General features: G+C 43.0%; 1 protein-coding gene across 1 annotated transcript in view; it reads right to left on the minus strand.

Annotated features, from left to right (window-relative positions):
* Positions 1–3,821: 3,821 nt before the first annotated feature.
* The window catches only part of LOC149441385 (uncharacterized), a 421,690-nt gene continuing 408,184 nt past the window's right edge, over positions 3,822–17,327 (minus strand). The window contains exons 12-14 of the mRNA XM_089657407.1: positions 10,879–10,949; positions 9,949–10,084; positions 3,822–4,091 (exon numbers count right to left, since the gene is read on the minus strand). Of these exons, the coding sequence (XP_089513533.1) occupies positions 9,985–10,084; positions 10,879–10,949 (171 nt within the window). The 3' untranslated portion in view covers positions 3,822–4,091; positions 9,949–9,984. The remainder of the gene's footprint in view (positions 4,092–9,948; positions 10,085–10,878; positions 10,950–17,327) is intronic.

The following is a 17,327-nucleotide window of genomic DNA, read 5'->3' on the forward strand; positions in this document are numbered from 1 at the left end:
TAACGCACAATCCCTTATATAAACACCGATGTTGAGGATATTAGGTGGAATTGCTCAAAAGCAACTATACATTACAAACATTTCCCAGCACTTATACTGTAACTGCTAGCCAGCATAACAATAATTACAATTTTCAGCAATTTGCATCAAAACAACAATACATTTGAAAATAGATGTGGAAACCACATTGCCTCATCGAGGCCCCTCTTCCTTGTGCATGCGGTGTGTATGGTAATGCACATGTGTTTGCCTTTCACACAAATTTGCAGCACATAGGTATGGACCAGCCCCATAGGGAATGAATGGGATATCTACTTGAAATGCATTTTGTATGCAGCAAAATGCATGTTTTGCTGCATCATAATGGAATAGCTTGAATAGGCCCTAACAGAGCTTCATGTTATACCCTATATAGCAAAAAAAAAAAAAATTGAGGACCACCATGAGAGCTCTGTTAAACTAGAGTTAGGGACTACACTTTACAACCAGGCAGTGTGTTTTATACTTATTTGCAAATGAATGCAACGAAAACTTGTTTTTATGCAAATCGTTGAAACTGTATAGAATTGTTTTACTTTGGGTTTTTTTTGCTAGCTATCTGGTAAAAAGCTTGCAAGTACTGGGAAATATTTGCGTTCTATTGCTCTGTGAAATGCCCTGTCCATGTGCACCTTACTTTAAAAAACTAGTTATAAATTGAATGGAGTGTTTTCTACTTTTGTGTTGCTTGGTCATAGGAACCAGACTGGAGCTTCCCATTAAAGCGACTGTGAAGTCATATTTTTTTTCAAAATAGCAAACATTGAATTGCACAGAGTGGCTCCAAACCTCTTCCACATGTGTTTCTGGCTCATTCTCTTCTGACTGGGCCCCCATAGCAAGCCACTTGCTATGGAGGCACACCTGCGGGCTCAATAGCGACCAGTGCTGCCTGCATCCATAGACTCAGACAGTGCAGCTTGGCCCTGCTCTCCACTCCCACATCACAGGATTTGGCTGACAGGAGCTTATGGCTCCCGCTGCCCCAGCAAAGCCTGTGAGAGTGGGGAGAGAAAAGAGAGCTGCTACAGACTGGCACAGTGCTGGATCAAGAGGCGACTCAGGTGAGTGTAATGGGGGGGACGATATTGCTGCTTAATGCATTAAGATAAAAAATGTTTTAACTGTAGAACCAATTTAACTTTTATCTGTGCTAGAGAAATTACATCCTATCGGTTGGTATGGGAGAGACTCTTACATCCGAATATACTTTAAAGTGTGCTGTGCAGGGGTATTCCAAGCTCAGTCTATCAGTCTTTAGGCTTCAGAGCACAATAGTAGGTGGCTATATAATTTAAATTATTTTTGCTGAACATACTCCAGGATGTAGCCTGCCCACATAAAACATGTGATATAGCAGGGTTTGATATATCTCTCAGTATCTAGGCAGTGGGAAAAAAACTTGCAACTGATTTGGAATTTTTCTGTACTTTTTCATTGATTGATTTTACTTCTATGTAGCACTTGAATCAATATGACAATTGTTGTGGACTGAAGGAAGGATCGATCCTTACTCTTCTTACTGATATCTGGATTATTCTAAATATACTCAGCTACTTGCTTATTTAGTAAGGAAAAAGCCACATACAGACATCAGCAAGCCACAATGACTACTTGACATTTACTTTCATTGAGCTGACCTAAGTAAACTGGAACTGCAAGTCTTACATAGATTAAGACCTCATTCACACAGATGCATAGACCTGTAAGTCTGTTCAGCGAGTCATGCTTATGCACCTGGGAAATGACAGCATCTAGCCTGTCAAAATTAGTGACAGCCTGGAGACGCAGCGGTTGTACAGATCTTCCCACACATGCCAGTGTTTACATCCTTGCGGTGACAGATGCACAGCACGGGGCGCAGGGGTACAGGACTTTACACCGGTATGAATAAAGTCTAGAACAAGTTGCAGTCCTCTGCTACCACTTAGTGCACCCTGTCTGTGACCTAGTTCTAATATCCTTTTAGCATATATGTGAATTTATATTTTTGTGGACTTTGTGATAGCCTAAAAATAATTGAAGGGGCCAAAACATTTCATTACACATGGTTAGTGTGGGTAAAAGGACTGTGTCCCATTGGGGAGATTTCCTTTCACTTCAATTCCTGAAGACATCACAGGAAGTTCTCCAACTTGCGGAAAATCCAGACAGTTGTCACCAGAACTGAAAGACTTTCCCTCTATTCTCACTCTTGTGACAACTCAACAAACGTGCTTCCTAATTATATAAACATATTTCTCACTGTGTTTTCCAGAAGGCTCTTGTACTGTTTTGTGTGCACTTGGCAAAGTACATGCCAAAACTACATATGGGGGACAATTCCCATTAGCACATAGCAAACCGTGTATATGAGTCACAAAATAGAAAAGCACAAATATGCTTCTCACATCACTGAAAAAGAGAAGAGTTAAACCTTGGCTAGTCTCAATGTAGGACATAATGGCAATACCATGTCCACAGGCATGAACTCTTCTTTTTTTTTTTCTTTTATGTCTTTCAGCCTGTTCTCTCTATAGGCTGTTGCATTATTACATATTTAGGAACATGTTTTAATTTTTTTTTTTATAGCTTCAGCTCTCCGGTATCTCCATGAGAATAGAATAATCCACAGAGATTTGAAGCCTGAGAACATTGTGCTGCAGCAAGGGGAGAGCAGGGTAGGTTAACATGACATGTGGCATAGTGCTGGCTAATCAGGAAAGGGAATTCCACCTCATAGGATACTTTCACATGGATTTTAAAAACAGGTGTTTGGTAAGCGATTGGAAAGAATTTAAACTGCTTTATATTAATGTTGCACATGTAAGTGAATATGTTAGTTGTCATTCACATTTCCATTTCCATTGCTTTGGATTACTGTGATTTGGATGCCACAAACCGCTTTTTCTCACGTATGAAAGTCATTGGGTACATTGCATTGAAGAAGTGTCTTTTGTTGTTTTTTTATGATTATGGGGAAATGGCTGACATAGCTTGTTGCTGACAAACATCAAAAAATCCTGTCAAGTGCTTGCTGAGGGTGTCACAAACATAAACTAACACTTGGTAAATTCATGGGGTGTTTTAATAAGCTATGACAGCAACACCAATACCAGTTGCTGTGACAGCAACACCAATACCAGTTGCCTATGTGAACTACTACTAGAATACGAACATGCCAGTACTGGTATTATATTATGATACACTTTAATTTTAAATTAGAAGCATTAAACGCCTCTACGTTGTTCTCTAAACAGCTCAGCCTACCCTTTTCCTTCTTCCCAGCAGTGACTCAGTAAATCAGTTTTCCTACTGCAGTGGCTCAGTAACCTTTTAATCTTTGAGGTGAAAACAGGACCACTCTAGGAGGATAGGCTGTATTGCTGATAGAATGACTTTAGCACTCTTGCTTTGAACATTAAGGATGAATTACCCACAGTGCCTTCAGCTGCAGAGGACAGGAAGGGTTTTATACAGTCCTCTGTAGCTGAAGGCACTGTGGTCACAGAGTCACTTTAAATATACCTCCTATTAGTATTAAATTTCCATATAAAATATTATCATGAAAAAGGGTGGGATAAAAATTTCAAAGAATCAAAATAATGTTTTGTTTTTTTTTATTGTCAGCTGCAATGTGTATTATTTTTTTTTATTATTTCTAGCTAATTCATAAGATTATAGACCTGGGATATGCCATAGAACTGGACCAGGGCAGTCTATGTACCTCCTTTGTGGGCACCTATCTGGTATCTGCAGTATCTGGTAAGTAACAAGTTCACAAATCCATGCCAAGATGTATCTGAGCAATAGGAAGCATATGTGCTTTATTTAACAAATCATATTTTCACATTCTGAACAGAATCCATAAATACTGGTAGTTCTAAAACTGAAATCCGGTATAAGCAAACAATGTCTAAATACAAGATTTGTGTGTATTCTTCCTTGACTCTTGATGTGCTTTGTGTATTTCTTCCATATCTGTGCAGTAATCCAGTATGACACTATACCCCTGCGCAGCAGCTTCCTGTAGTACAAACTGCTCTCTCCTTGTGCAGGGTGGCTGGATCTTCCTAAGAAAAAAGGGATATTACCCATAACAATCAAACAGCAGTCATCATACCTGTAGTAAACTGTATCTTGGTTGCTGTTGGTTATTGAATGTTGTTTTCATCACTAGCACTCCTTGCACTCCTTAACCAAATATGTCTGCTAATGTTTGTCACAACTTCTGTGGGAAAGGAAACGCACCCTGGACTGGTTATTTATAAATTTATTCCAGCCAGACCAAGACACCGCGAGAAAACTTTTTCATAGCTTAGTTGTCATTATCAAACTGGGAAACTTTTTATCTCATTAGAATTCATAATTCTGGTTAAAAGAAAACGTAATTGGTTCTTATTTGAAAAACGTGAAATAGCATTGTGATGCAGGCTAGTCAGGTGCATTGGGGTGCCATTCAGAATGAATAACACGATAAGGCACCAATGCATTTAATGTGCACTGCTGTGAGTTGTAGTAGCATGCAGATTATTGCAAAGAGGTAGTGGGAGCTTGCCCCAAGAAACGTTTATTAACATGTAATTTATTTTATTCCTGTTTAAATTACTGCCAGGCCTGTGACAGGCAGCTTTCTGACTACATGCTGGTGCAAGTCAAGATGTCTTTCAATTGTCTTGATGAAGGAGTCACAACTTTCATTTGCATTGATTAGATGCCTTTTGACTCTGCACCTACTTTTCTCGCTGGCTAGTTGTGTTACCATATTTAAAGTGGAACTAAACCCATCAATGTTACTGTTTTCCAAAAGAGTTACATTCAAAGCATTCCATAAATGATAACTGGTACAGGTGCTAGTGTGCTTATGTTGGCTGTCAAATGAATTTTCAAGCTCTCAAATGGCTGGCCTCATAGCTGATCACATTTGCAGCACCATGACAATTGCAGATCAAACAGCCACCTAGATTGCGGCTTCCTTGGCTGTACAGTATAGGAAGGCTATTTCCACTTTGTGTATGTTAGGGCAAAATAAAAAAAAAAATTGCACTACCTGTCTGCAATATAAGCATCAATTGCTCATGGAAGTGAACGCATCGTCATTCAAATTTTTAGTGATCCCAAACCTGTGAACAAGTCACCATTGAGCTAATATGTGGCCTTTTCATCCCTATCTTAATGCTATGCAAACAATTTACGTAAACTTTTTTCCCCCCCTCTTTCCCTAAAGTAAAATGCATACGTTTGCTGTGAGCTTTACCATTCCTCCACATTACATAAGTCATACTTTTGTTTATCATTTTAAACAGCAGACTTTGTTAATTATTTTTGTTGTCAATATATGTTTTGTTTAAATATTAATATATGTATTCTAATTTTCTACCGAATCAAAGCCCCATTTGTCCCAAACAAACTTTGTATATTATGTTGGTGTAGACTACAGACGCTAAAAGATATGTGTAGAACCAAGATATCACTGAAACAAAAAAAATGCTCTGGGACTCAAGGGGATTTAGGAAGAAAAGGCCCAGGAACTCAAGTGGTTGTTCACCATTTTATTCCTCCATTTAACCTCAGTCTGCACTATTTTGCCCATAGTTGTTCAGCGCCATCCGCAATGTTTTGTGATGACTTATGTTTCAGGCCCCGGAATTACTGGAACAGCAGAAATACACAGTCACTGTGGATTACTGGAGTTTTGGCACGCTGGCATTTGAATGTATAACAGGATTTCGTCCTTTTCTTCCAAACTGGCAACCGGTGCAATGGTAAGGAAGGTGTTGTATTTTATGCTGCTTGTGTAATGCGCATGCAGGGACTTGAAGTAGAACTCCATGTATTTTGTTTTTTTTACCACTAGTTTCCCCTCGGGAAACAAATAAATAGTGCCATGTTGTACTTACCCTCTCCATGCTCGGGTGCTGTCCCCAGCTTTCTTTTCAGTCAGAAGGACAGTTGTGTCACTCTGCCCATTTGCAGAGTCCAGCCTGTAATTTTCAGGAGGGTGCTTCACCAAGTAGTCTAAGTTATTTACAGTTTGTTTGTTTTTTTTTTGCTTTTTTTTACAATTGTCAAACTATCTTCAAAATACCTTTTTGGTACTATAATAAATTTATTTTGATTATTGTGGGTGTTTTATTACATTTGCTCCTTTCCCCACATCACTGCATTATGTTATTTGGCTGGTTTTTTAAAGAGACCCTGTCACTTTGAAAAGAGGAGCAAACTGCTGTTGGCATGATGGGTAGGTACCTAAAGGTTTACATTCTTGCAGCAGCCTCCCAAATCTTACTATGTTGGAAAGCTTCACTGGCCAGAAGGTATGTTCAGGTCGTGGGAATTGAATCGGCAAGATTCAGCAATATCGGAAAAAGCCAAAGCTGTGCATTTCAGAACAGACTGAGACTGCTGCAGGTATATGTACCTCTGGGTACCTGCAGTGATTTTCCTCTTGTCCTCCCAGTGGCCAAGTCTCTATAAATCCTGCAATGTGCTGTAGAACATTTCTTGCTATATACATGTACAGTTGCAAGAAAAAGTATGTGAACCCCTTGATATTACGTGGAGTTTTGCAGGAATTGGGCATAAAATGTGCTCTGAACGTCATCTAAGTCACAACAATAGAAGAACACAGTCTGCTGAACATAATACTACACAAACATTAGATGTTGCCATGGTTTAATTGCACATGACATGTAAACATTCACAGTGCAGGGAGGAAAAAGTATGTGAGGCCCTAGCTTAATGACTTCTCCCAGAACTAATTGGAGCCAGGAGTGAGCCAACCTTGACTCCAATCAATGTGATGATATTGGATGTGTTGCTGACAGCTGTCCTGCCCTTAAAAAACACACACCTGTTTTGGGTTTACTGGTTTCAAGAAGCACTGTCTGATGTGAACCATGCCTCGCAGAAAAGAGCCCTCAGAAGAGCTACGATCAAGAATTGTTGAATTGTTGAGCTGGAAAGGGTTACAAAAGTATCTCCAAAAGCCTTCATGTTCATGTGTCCATGGTAAGACACACTGTCTACAAATGGAGAAAGTTTAGCACTGTTGCTACTCTCCCTAGGCGTGGTCGTCCTGTAAAAATGACTGCAAGAGCACAGCGCAGAATGCTGCATGAGGTAAAGAAGAATCCCAGAGTGTCAGCTAAAGACCTACAGAAATCTCTGGCACATGCGAACATTTTTGTTGACACATCTATAATAAGGAAAACATTAAACAAGAATGGAGTACATGGGAGGACACCACAGAGGAAGCCATTGCTGTCCTAAAAGAATATTGCAGCACGTTTGAAGTTTGCAAAAGAGCACTTGGATGTTCCACAGCACTACTGGCAAAATATACTGTGGACAGATGAAACCAAAATTGAGTTGTTTGGGAAGAACACACAACACTATGTGTGGAGAAAAAAAGGCACAGCACACCAACATCAAAACCTCATCCCCACTGTAAAACATGACGTTGTGACTTAGATGACGTTGTGACTTAGATGACGTTCAGAGCACATTTTATGCGCAATTCCTGTAAAACTCCACGTAATCCCAAGGGGTTCACATACTTTTTCTTGCAACTGTACATCAATCCATAAAAACAGTATCTGTTCTATTAAACTGGGATACCTTGCAATTGGCATTGGAGGTGGGTAAGTATTTGGGCGCAAAAATTTTACTGCTTTAATGCCCAAAATGCTGGAGGATTCATTTTGCCTGCATATTCCCTGTGGGATATGTACATTTTGGATAAATATATATATATATCTCAATCAGTGAGCGCTTCAAATAATAGCAGCTATAGCACGCAAGACAACCAAAACATAAACCTTATAAATATATGTACAAAAAGTGCAGCGCTAAAAGGTGTGAACGCAAATAAAATATGTTAAGATCAATATGTACTCTAGTCCAGATAAAAGTAATATAAGTAATACAATAATAAAAATAAATAAATTAACAAAATGGTGACAGTTCGTGATGAGTGATCAATACAGGAGTTGTTAGTGACTTCACGAACCAGTGGTCTGGTGACAAATAGTAAAAATACGCACTCACCAGATGCGTATTTTAAATACGCATGTGATAAATAAACCAGAGGTCCCCCTCATGGGATGGGATGGATGAGCTGGGCCGTCTTAGCGCACTCTCCTTCCTCTTGTATACAGCAGCCAAACCCCCATCAACATGGTCAATATTGATGGGCGAATCCCTTCCACTGCACTATTGTGCTCTGCCGGCGGGGAGCCTTCCTGGCTAGCAGAACACAATAATCACTGCTGGCGACTATAGCGACCGGCTGTAAACGCATGCAAAAAATCTAACAGGCTGGTTGTGCTGAAGTCTATTGGTGGATCGACTTCAATACAACTAGCCTGCCCATACATGAATCTATATCTTGCTGGTCCCTAATGAACCAGCCAAGATTTGATCCGTCTACGGCAGGGGTGGCGAACAAGTTAGACACAAAGAGCCAAAATTTTAAACTGTGAAAGTCAGAGAGCCACACCACGCAGTGACCTGCCAAAACAGACAAACACTCACACAAAAACACATAATTAAAACCATATTATTCACCATAACACTTTCTTCCCCTTACAAAACAACAATGTGTTCATTTCAAGGTAAGTGTCCACCCTCAACACACAATTTAAAATGCAACTTAGCCAGAGTTAACACATCAACTACCCTGGAGGTTGCTGTGGCACCTGTCTCTCTCTCTCTCCCTTCTCTCTCTCACTCTAACACACAAGTATACAAAAAAAAATTCTGAACTAATGGACTGCAGACACAGTACAGGAGATGACCAGAGACTGCGGACAGTACAGGGATGACCAGAGACTGCGGATATAGTAGAGGAGATGACCAGAGACTGCGGACAGTACAGGGATGACCAGAGACTGCGGACATAGTACAGGAGATGACCAGAGACTGCGGACATAGTACAGGAGATGACCAGAGACTGCGGACATAGTACAGGAGATGACCAGAGACTGCGGACAGCACAGGGATGACCAGAGACTGCGGACAGCACAGGGATGACCAGAGACTGCGGACAGCACAGGGATGACCAGAGACTGCGGACAGCACAGGGATGACCAGAGACTGCGGACAGCACAGGGATGACCAGAGACTGCGGACAGTACAGATGACTGCTGACCTTTGGGGAGGTGGGGAGCAGGTACCTGAATTTGACAGGTACCCGCTCTTACTTCCGCAGAGTTTTTGTTTGATCTTACCTGTTCCTTGATCCAGCCGCGCGCTGTCTTCCCGGCTTCTGTAATGGCGCTCGGCATGACAGCCGGGTGCCCAGTGCGCATGAGCGAGAAGCACTTGCGCTTTGTGATTGGTCTGGCGGCTTCTGGGATCTGTCATGTGTCCCAGGTACCGCCTTACCATTCACAAAAAGCACCGGTTCTTGCGCATACGCACTTGGCACCCGGCTGTCATGCCCAGTGCCCACACTACAGAAGCCGGAAGACAGCGCGCCGCTGGATAGAGGAACAGGTAAAAATAAGAGAAACATGAAACTTGGCAAAGAGCCACAGTATACAAAATATGATAAGAGGCAAAGAGCCGCATTCATTTTGGCCGGGAGCCGCACGCGGCTCGAGAGACGCGTGTTCGCCTCCACTGGTCTACGGCTTAAACATACACAGAATATTATCTGCAGATGTTTTTGTTGATGTCAAGAGCAAAAAATGAGCTAGCTGAGTGCTACGGCTTTACAGGAACATGTTTTATCAAATGCTGAGAGGGTTGGCTTTGTACAATAGATAAGGCATAGTGCCCAGTACAAAATCTAAATGACTGCCTCTAGTAGTAGAAGTGCAGAACAATCCTGACAAATAAAAAGAAAAGAAAACAGTTTCAGTCTTTTTTTTTTATTGCTATAGTTCTATTTTAAACTTTTTATATGAATCTTGTTTAGCTCTTTACCTTCAGACTAATTTCTAATGTAAATCTTTTATGAATCTATATGTTTACAGCAAATCCAGATGGCTGAAGATGTTGAATACTGAAGAAGATGGGGTGAAGATGTTGGTGCTGGGGGAGGTTCGTTGATGTTCCATCACTGACGGGAAGAAGAATAAAGCACACTTTAAGGGAACTTCACACAGTTGTTGAAAATGTCAGTTGTGGTGAACACACAATGCAGCATATGCCACAGTCCTCGTATCCAAAGGCCTCATGCACGCGGACATATACGAGGAAAAGCATGATGTAAATATGGTCATATTTCTGCACTCGAGAAGTCCAAGTGCTGCATACAACTGCCCATAGACATTAACGGCAGTGCACAGGTATATGCCAGTACTTGTGTAAACCAATGTATAGCGTACGGAATGATTCCCAAAAGCAGACTTTTTGAATTCAAGGAATACATGCATACGCTATACATGGGTGTAGGCCATTACCACCATATACCCACATACAGCCGCTCATAGCTATTCATTTCTGTGAAAGACTGTATGCAGCTTCGAGACTTACCAGACATATGCAATAATTATATCATACATGGCCCCGTACAGCCAAGTGCATGAGACCAAATGAAACATTCTCCTTGCCAGTGTAATGAGACCAAAATCTGCCTACCAATGCATTGCCGGCCATCCTATCAGCGGAAGAATACAAAGCAAAACGCCCCGGCTATGTGACTCCAGCACCTAAGCAGAACTAAACCCACAGGCTTGACTGCTGCCCCCAAAAAAGTTACATTTAAGGCAAGCTGTGAATGAGAACTGTCACATATGGCTGTTGCTCTCAGCCAAACTGGAAAACCTTCAAGTGGCTGGTGCCATAACACATCACATGTGCAGCACCAAGGCAACTGCGGGTCAAACAAGCCTAAGATGACAGCTTTCTTGCCTGTACAGAATAGGAAGGTTTAGTTCTTCTTTAAAGCGACTGCCAGCCAGGATGGAATAGAGGGTGGTCCCCTGCAAGTAAAAACACAGAAAAAGAAAGTATGTCAGTGATTAATTGCTGTGTTTTTCATTTCCATAAATCATTTTATTCATTCAAAAAATGCCTTAACCCAAGGTTCACATATACACGGCCATTCGGGCCACGTATTGCGTGGCCACGAGAGCCCGTTCATTTGAATAGACTCCCGTGCCCCGTGATACCCACGGAAGAAGTCCCTGCACTGCTTCTGAAATGCAGCCCGCACGGGAACCTTGGTTCCCAGTACAGCTGCGTTTTCCAGTGCGGGCGGCATACCATTAGAACTAATGGCACCCGCCCGCGGGTCCGCATTCCTCTGTGCGGGTGGGGCGGCTGCACGGATTTTTGTGTGGATCAGCAGCCGCACCACCCGCACAGATGTCATCCTAGCCTGTAAACTTGACAGAAAATTTTACTATTCCATAAAGAGTCAACTTTCTAACACAGCCTCCTCCCTTCTTTTAATCGTAGCCCTCGTAGCTCTTTCACGTATGTCCAATAACTGTCTATGATGGCAGAAAAAAATGAACTGAAGTGTCTCTGGCCATACACAGGGCTATCTTTTCTTGTGTCTGAAAGCTGTAGGCTCCAGGCACACTGGCTTAAAAAAAATGCTGCTCCTTGATGAGTTTAGCGTTTTGCCGGTAGAAGCAACTAATGTTATACTAGGTTATCATGCGCATTATGTAGTTTAGAGGCATTTTTTTAAGCAAGGCATTTAGAGGCAGAAAAAACCCTGTTTTGCGGTTTTTTAGAGCATTTTTCTGGCAGGAAAAATGCTAAACGCTCCTAAATGCTGCTAAACGCTAGTACAAAACCGCTCAAAATTAGCGTTTTTTTCTGCCAAGAGCACTGGAGTAAGCCAGTGTGTATAGAGCCAAACAGAGCTGTGGGAGAAAAGGAATGCTTGGGAAAGAGGGCAACTAAAGCCGGCCATACATTAGCCACTTCCCGTCCGGCCCATGTAAATAAACGGCCGGACGGGAGCAGTGCCGAAGCGGGTGGCCGTTTATAAACGGCCCCCGCATTCACTGCCTGTGCGCGCTCTCTGGGATCGCGCTGCACCACGATCCGGTGCCTGCTGTGTAATAACACCGATCGCTGTACGGGAGGTCCCAATATTTATGTGATCACTGATGGCCAATCAGTGATCACAGGAACAGTAGTAAACAAGATGTCACTTCCTGACATTGCTTACTACCTCTGAAATCTGTGAATGATCAGAGGTCACATGGTACAAGGATATTCACAACAGCCTTGTACCATGTGACAAGCTGTGACCAAACACAACTCTCACAGTATTTCTCAATGGCTGCAAGAATGCAGCCAGAGAGAAGGAGAAATTATTGCTTTTACAGCCTTTATGGGTGTAAAAGCAATCAGTGTAAAAAAAATAAAAAAAAAATCTTCATCACCCCCCAGAAGTAGTAAAGTGTCACTATGGTGACACTGCACTGCTAGGGTGACAGCAAGTTAAAAAAATAAAAAACAAATAACAGTATAAAAAATAAAATAAAAATGTAAAAAAAAACTAATTTGCTTTATTTTTTTTTTTACTAAACCGATAGCTGAATACATATTGGCCAAGATTTATGAAGAAAGATAATTTATTTGCAACATTTTTATAAGAAAAACACTTTTTTATTCAAAATGTTTGGACTTTTTCATTTATATAGCAAAAAATAAAAATCCCAGTGGTGAATAAATACCACCAAAATAAAGTTTTATCTGTCTCAAAAAAATGCTAAAAAATTCATGTGGGTACAGTGTTGCATGGCCGCGCAATTGTCATTCAAAGTGTGATAGCGCTGAATCTGAAAATTGGCCTGGACAGGAAGGGGGTGAAAGCGTCCGGACTTGAATTGGTTAAAGTGTATGCCTTGACAATACTGTATGCCGGGCTGCATCCCGAGATCTCAGCATTACTCCTTTTCAGTTAATGAGCATGCACAGTGCCTCAAAGAATGGACATTACTGAGGGGATTGTAGCTGTGAAAGGGTGGCTCCTGCATAATTAGTAGCAGTACCAACCAGAAAGTGGGCATAATCTGGGGCAGGACTAATGACAAAGAAGGCGTGATATGCGTTGGCCATGGGGAGGGCTGACAGTCACTTGTGAACTGAGATGAAGATGTCGGTAAGTATGATAGTACTTTGGCAAACCAAAAACCATTGAGTTTAGGGATTACTACTTTGTGGAAATCTATTTCTATTTTTCAGTTGGAAGGTTATAAACACTACACTTGCGCCCCCTGCTGGTGAATTAATGTACTGCATGGTATTCTTTACTGTCCATGATGAAAGTTTCTGAAAGCAGATTTTTAAAATTTTCTTCCACTTTACATTTGTGTCTTTCTTTGTCTCTCCTCCTTTCTCTATACTTTTATACATTGTCTGTTGGTACCCTATATTTTCCTCTCACCCACCCTTCTCTCCTCCTTTCTCTATACTTTTATACATTGTCTGTTGGTACCCTATATTTTCCTCTCACCCACCCTTCTCTCCTCCTTTCTCTATACTTTTATACATTATCTGTTGGTACCCTATATTTTCCTCTCACCCACCCTTCTGTCCTGCCGCCTTCTTTCTTTCTTCATTCTTTCATTCCTATCTTCATCTCCCCCAATGTTCCTTCTTTCTTTCCACTTGGTATTTGATTCTTGCTTTCCTTATTAGCAGTGGTGCCTTTCTTTCTTTCCTACAAATGCTGCAATTTTTACTCCCCACAAATGCAAGTCTAACAACCCATATAGGTGCACTGAAGGTGTTTTCTACCCTGAGCCCGGTGTCAGCCCAGTCCACAGTTTTTTACTTTTCCATTGCCAACATGATGACCACTGAATGGGTCCAATCCACCGCAGTGTGCTAGAAATGTAGCTGATCACCACTAACTGCTCTGCAAAGGGCATATTTATGAATCAGTGGATGTGACATACACTAAACATTCAATATAAGTGAATCGGTCACTGTAATGTAACACACATTCCCCAGGAAGATACACCTGCAGTGTCTCATGGCTTTATAAATATGCCCCTTGATGTCAGTGTGAGTCTCTACCATCTTCTGCTTCTGGAATTCAAAATATCTGTAAATGAAAGTAAGCAGTGCAGCATTTATTAGGACCAAATTATATCTAGCATGTCACATCTGACGCTTGGCTGTCACCTTCATTAGGCTTCTTGTTCATAAAATCATTTCTAAAGTAAAGAAAGTCACAGCTGGCCAGTAACAAGAAGAAGAGGTAAGTGACTCACACCGACAACTCACACTGACACAGACAGTTCAGGTTTAACATCTGCTGCTCCAGGGGAAACGATCAGAGGAAAGACAAAAGAGCTGCACACATCAACTACAGATGATCAACACATGGACTGGCTGAAGTCATACTAATCAAAGAGGTTTCTGATTGGAACCCATTGCACCTCTTTTTGGGAGCGCACTGCAACAAACTAATGTCCATTGGAAGGTGTGCTTGGGTACTAAATGTATTCTTGAAGCGGAGCTATACTCACCTTCTCTCCAGCACTGTGATGTCCTGGAGCTGGCCAGGCCAAGATGACATCACTCCCGCACGTGTGCGAGGTCATTCATCTCCGAAATTCTATACTAAGCTGTTTGTGCAGATGGGCAGGTAACAGGTCTGGATCTAGCCTGTCTGATATGGGGGTGCAGTAAAAAACATCAGGGAGGCAGGGGATACAAGGTCAACAGGGCAGTGTATAGAAGTCAGTAGGGCAGTGTACAGGGGGGCCAGCAGGGCAGAGAGAGAGGGAAAGCAGTTCATAGGGCAGAATACAGAGGTCATTAGTTTGTAGGGCAGTTTACAGCGAGATATCAAGGAAGTTTACAGGGGAAAGAAGGGAAGTGTACAGGGGTCAGCAGGACAGAGGATGAGAGGTCAGCAGGAGAGTGTGCAAGAGTCAGTAGGGCAGTTTACAGGCGGTCAGTAGGGCACAAAATAGGGGTCAGCAGGGCAGAATACAGAGGCCATTAGTTTGTAGGGCAGTTTACAGCGAGTTATCAAGGACATTTACAAGGGAAACAAGGGAAGTGTACAGGGGTCAGTAGGACAGAGGATGAGAGGTCAGCAGGAGAGTGTACAAGAGTCAGTGGGGCAGTATACAAGGGTTCAGTAGGGCAAAAGATAGGGGTCAGCAGGGCAAAGGACAGGGGTCAACAGATGACATAACAGGGGTCAGTAGGGTGGAGAGCATTATCAGGGCAAAGACAGGGCAGAAAAAAGGGGTCAGCAGGGCAGAGAAAAGGGTCAGAAAGACAGAGGACAGTGGTCAGAAGGGCAGTGTGTGGGGGTCAGCAGGATGGAGGACAGGGGTCAGAAGGGCAGGGTACAGAAGGTCAGCAGGGTACAGGACAGGGGTCAGAAGAGAAGAGGACAGGGTCAAAACTGCAACATAGCAGCCAGCTATACACTGCAGATTGAGGCTGTGTCTGAAAGGGAATCTGATCTCAACTATGTGCTGTGTGGGGAGGAGGACATCTATTGACTGCCCTGTGTGTGGTGTCAGGACAAGGTCATCTAGCTCCCAGGGTGAAGATGACAAACTAAGCCCCCTATGTTTGAGCATCCTGTCTCAGCATAAATCCCTCCCCCTGAAAAAAAAAAAAAAAAAAATAGCACTAATCAGCACGTTCCCCCCCCCCCCCAAGCATAACTTCTGTCTGCAAGCCAAAATTCTCCCCAAAAAACAATGCAAAAAACTCCTCCTTCTCCAAGCATAAACCCCCATCCCGGCACAATCTTCGCCCCCAATCCTAACTCCAATGCCCCCAATACCTTATCCTAGCACAAATCTACCTCAAAAAAATTACCCCTCCATGCACACATCCACTTTCCCCTCAAATTTCCCATCCAAGCACAAATCTCCCCAAAATCCTCCTTAGCAAAAATCCCCCCATCCCCCCTCCTAGCACAAATTCCCCTCCAGTACCCCCTCTTAACCCAAATTTCTTCACCACCTGCTAGCACAAATCCCTCCCACTAAGCCCCCCTCCTAGCACAAACCTCCCCAACCCACCTTTCTAGCACAAATCCCCCCAATTCCCCCATCTAGCACAAATACCCCTGTTAATCGCCCTTCCTAGCACAAATACCCCCTTCTAGCACAAATCCCCCTGCTAACCCCCCCTTCTAGCACAAATCCCCTTGCTAATCCCCTCTTCTAGCACAAATCTCCCCCCCCCAAATCCCCACCCTCCATTCCCCTCCCTATGAAACATTCCCCTAAATTCTTACTTCCAGCACAACCACCTGCCAAGGTACCCTTCCCAGCACAGATCCTCTCCCTTTCCATATCCGTTGCTTCCTCTTAGCCCAAATCCCTTGCCCCCTCTTAGTTTAAATCACCCGACCCCTCTTAGCCAAAATCCTCTGCCCCCTCTTAGCCAAAATCCTCTGCCCCCTCTTAGCCAAAATCCTCTGCCCCCTCTTAGCCAAAATCCTCTGCCCCCTCTCAGCCAAAATCCTCTGCCCCCTCTCAGCCAAAATCCTCTGCCCCCTCTCAGCCAAAATCCTCTGCCCCCTCTCAGCCAAAATCCTCTGCCCCCTCTTAGCCCAAATCCCCCGCCACCTCTTAGCCCAAATCCCCCGCCACCTCTTAGCCCAAATGCCCCGCCACCTCTTAGCACAAATAAGCACAAAAATTCCCCCCCAAGCCTCCTCCTAGCCCAAATCCCCTGCCACCTCTTAGCTCAAATCCTCTGCCCCCATCTCCTCCAAGGACCGCTCATCCCCCAGCAGCAGCAAATGTAGAAAGGGGGCGGGTAATGAAACTGAGTACAGCCCGATGGTCAGAGCGATCCTGTGTCATCCGCTATATGGAGCAGCGCCTCCTTGCTCTCTCTTCTTCGTCACTTTCTTAATTGCTCCAGGCGCCCTTTCCTTTGTTCCGGCACTGAGTGTGGGGATGGGGGGCTCAGCAGTCTCGGGGGGGCACAACTGAAATCTGGGGGGGGAGACAGCCCACCCCTGCACCCCCCTATATCCAGCATGGAATGTAACCAACTTTAATGCAGAAGAGACATTGTGGGGGGTATTTACTAGAGAGTGCAAAATCTGGTGCAGCTCCGCATTGAAACCAGTCAGCTTCCAGGTTTTATTGCCAAAGCATAACTGAACAAGCTGAAACTGATTGGCTACCATGCACAGCTGCACCAGATTCTGACTACACCAGTTTCAGTAAATCTACCCCTGTATGTCTCTTTTGCATTACAAATTCTGTCTATTCATGATTTGTTTTCATTAACCGCTTAAGGACCACCCTATATCAGATATACTGCTACAAGGTGGCACCTGTGCACAGAATCACACATATATATATATATATATACACACACACACATCATTTTGCAGT

Source organism: Staurois parvus, unplaced genomic scaffold (assembly GCF_062004578.1).
Source record: "Staurois parvus isolate SC_StPar_1 unplaced genomic scaffold, SC_StPar_1.0 ptg000991l, whole genome shotgun sequence".
In the NCBI taxonomy this organism is placed as follows: Eukaryota; Metazoa; Chordata; class Amphibia; order Anura; family Ranidae; genus Staurois; species Staurois parvus.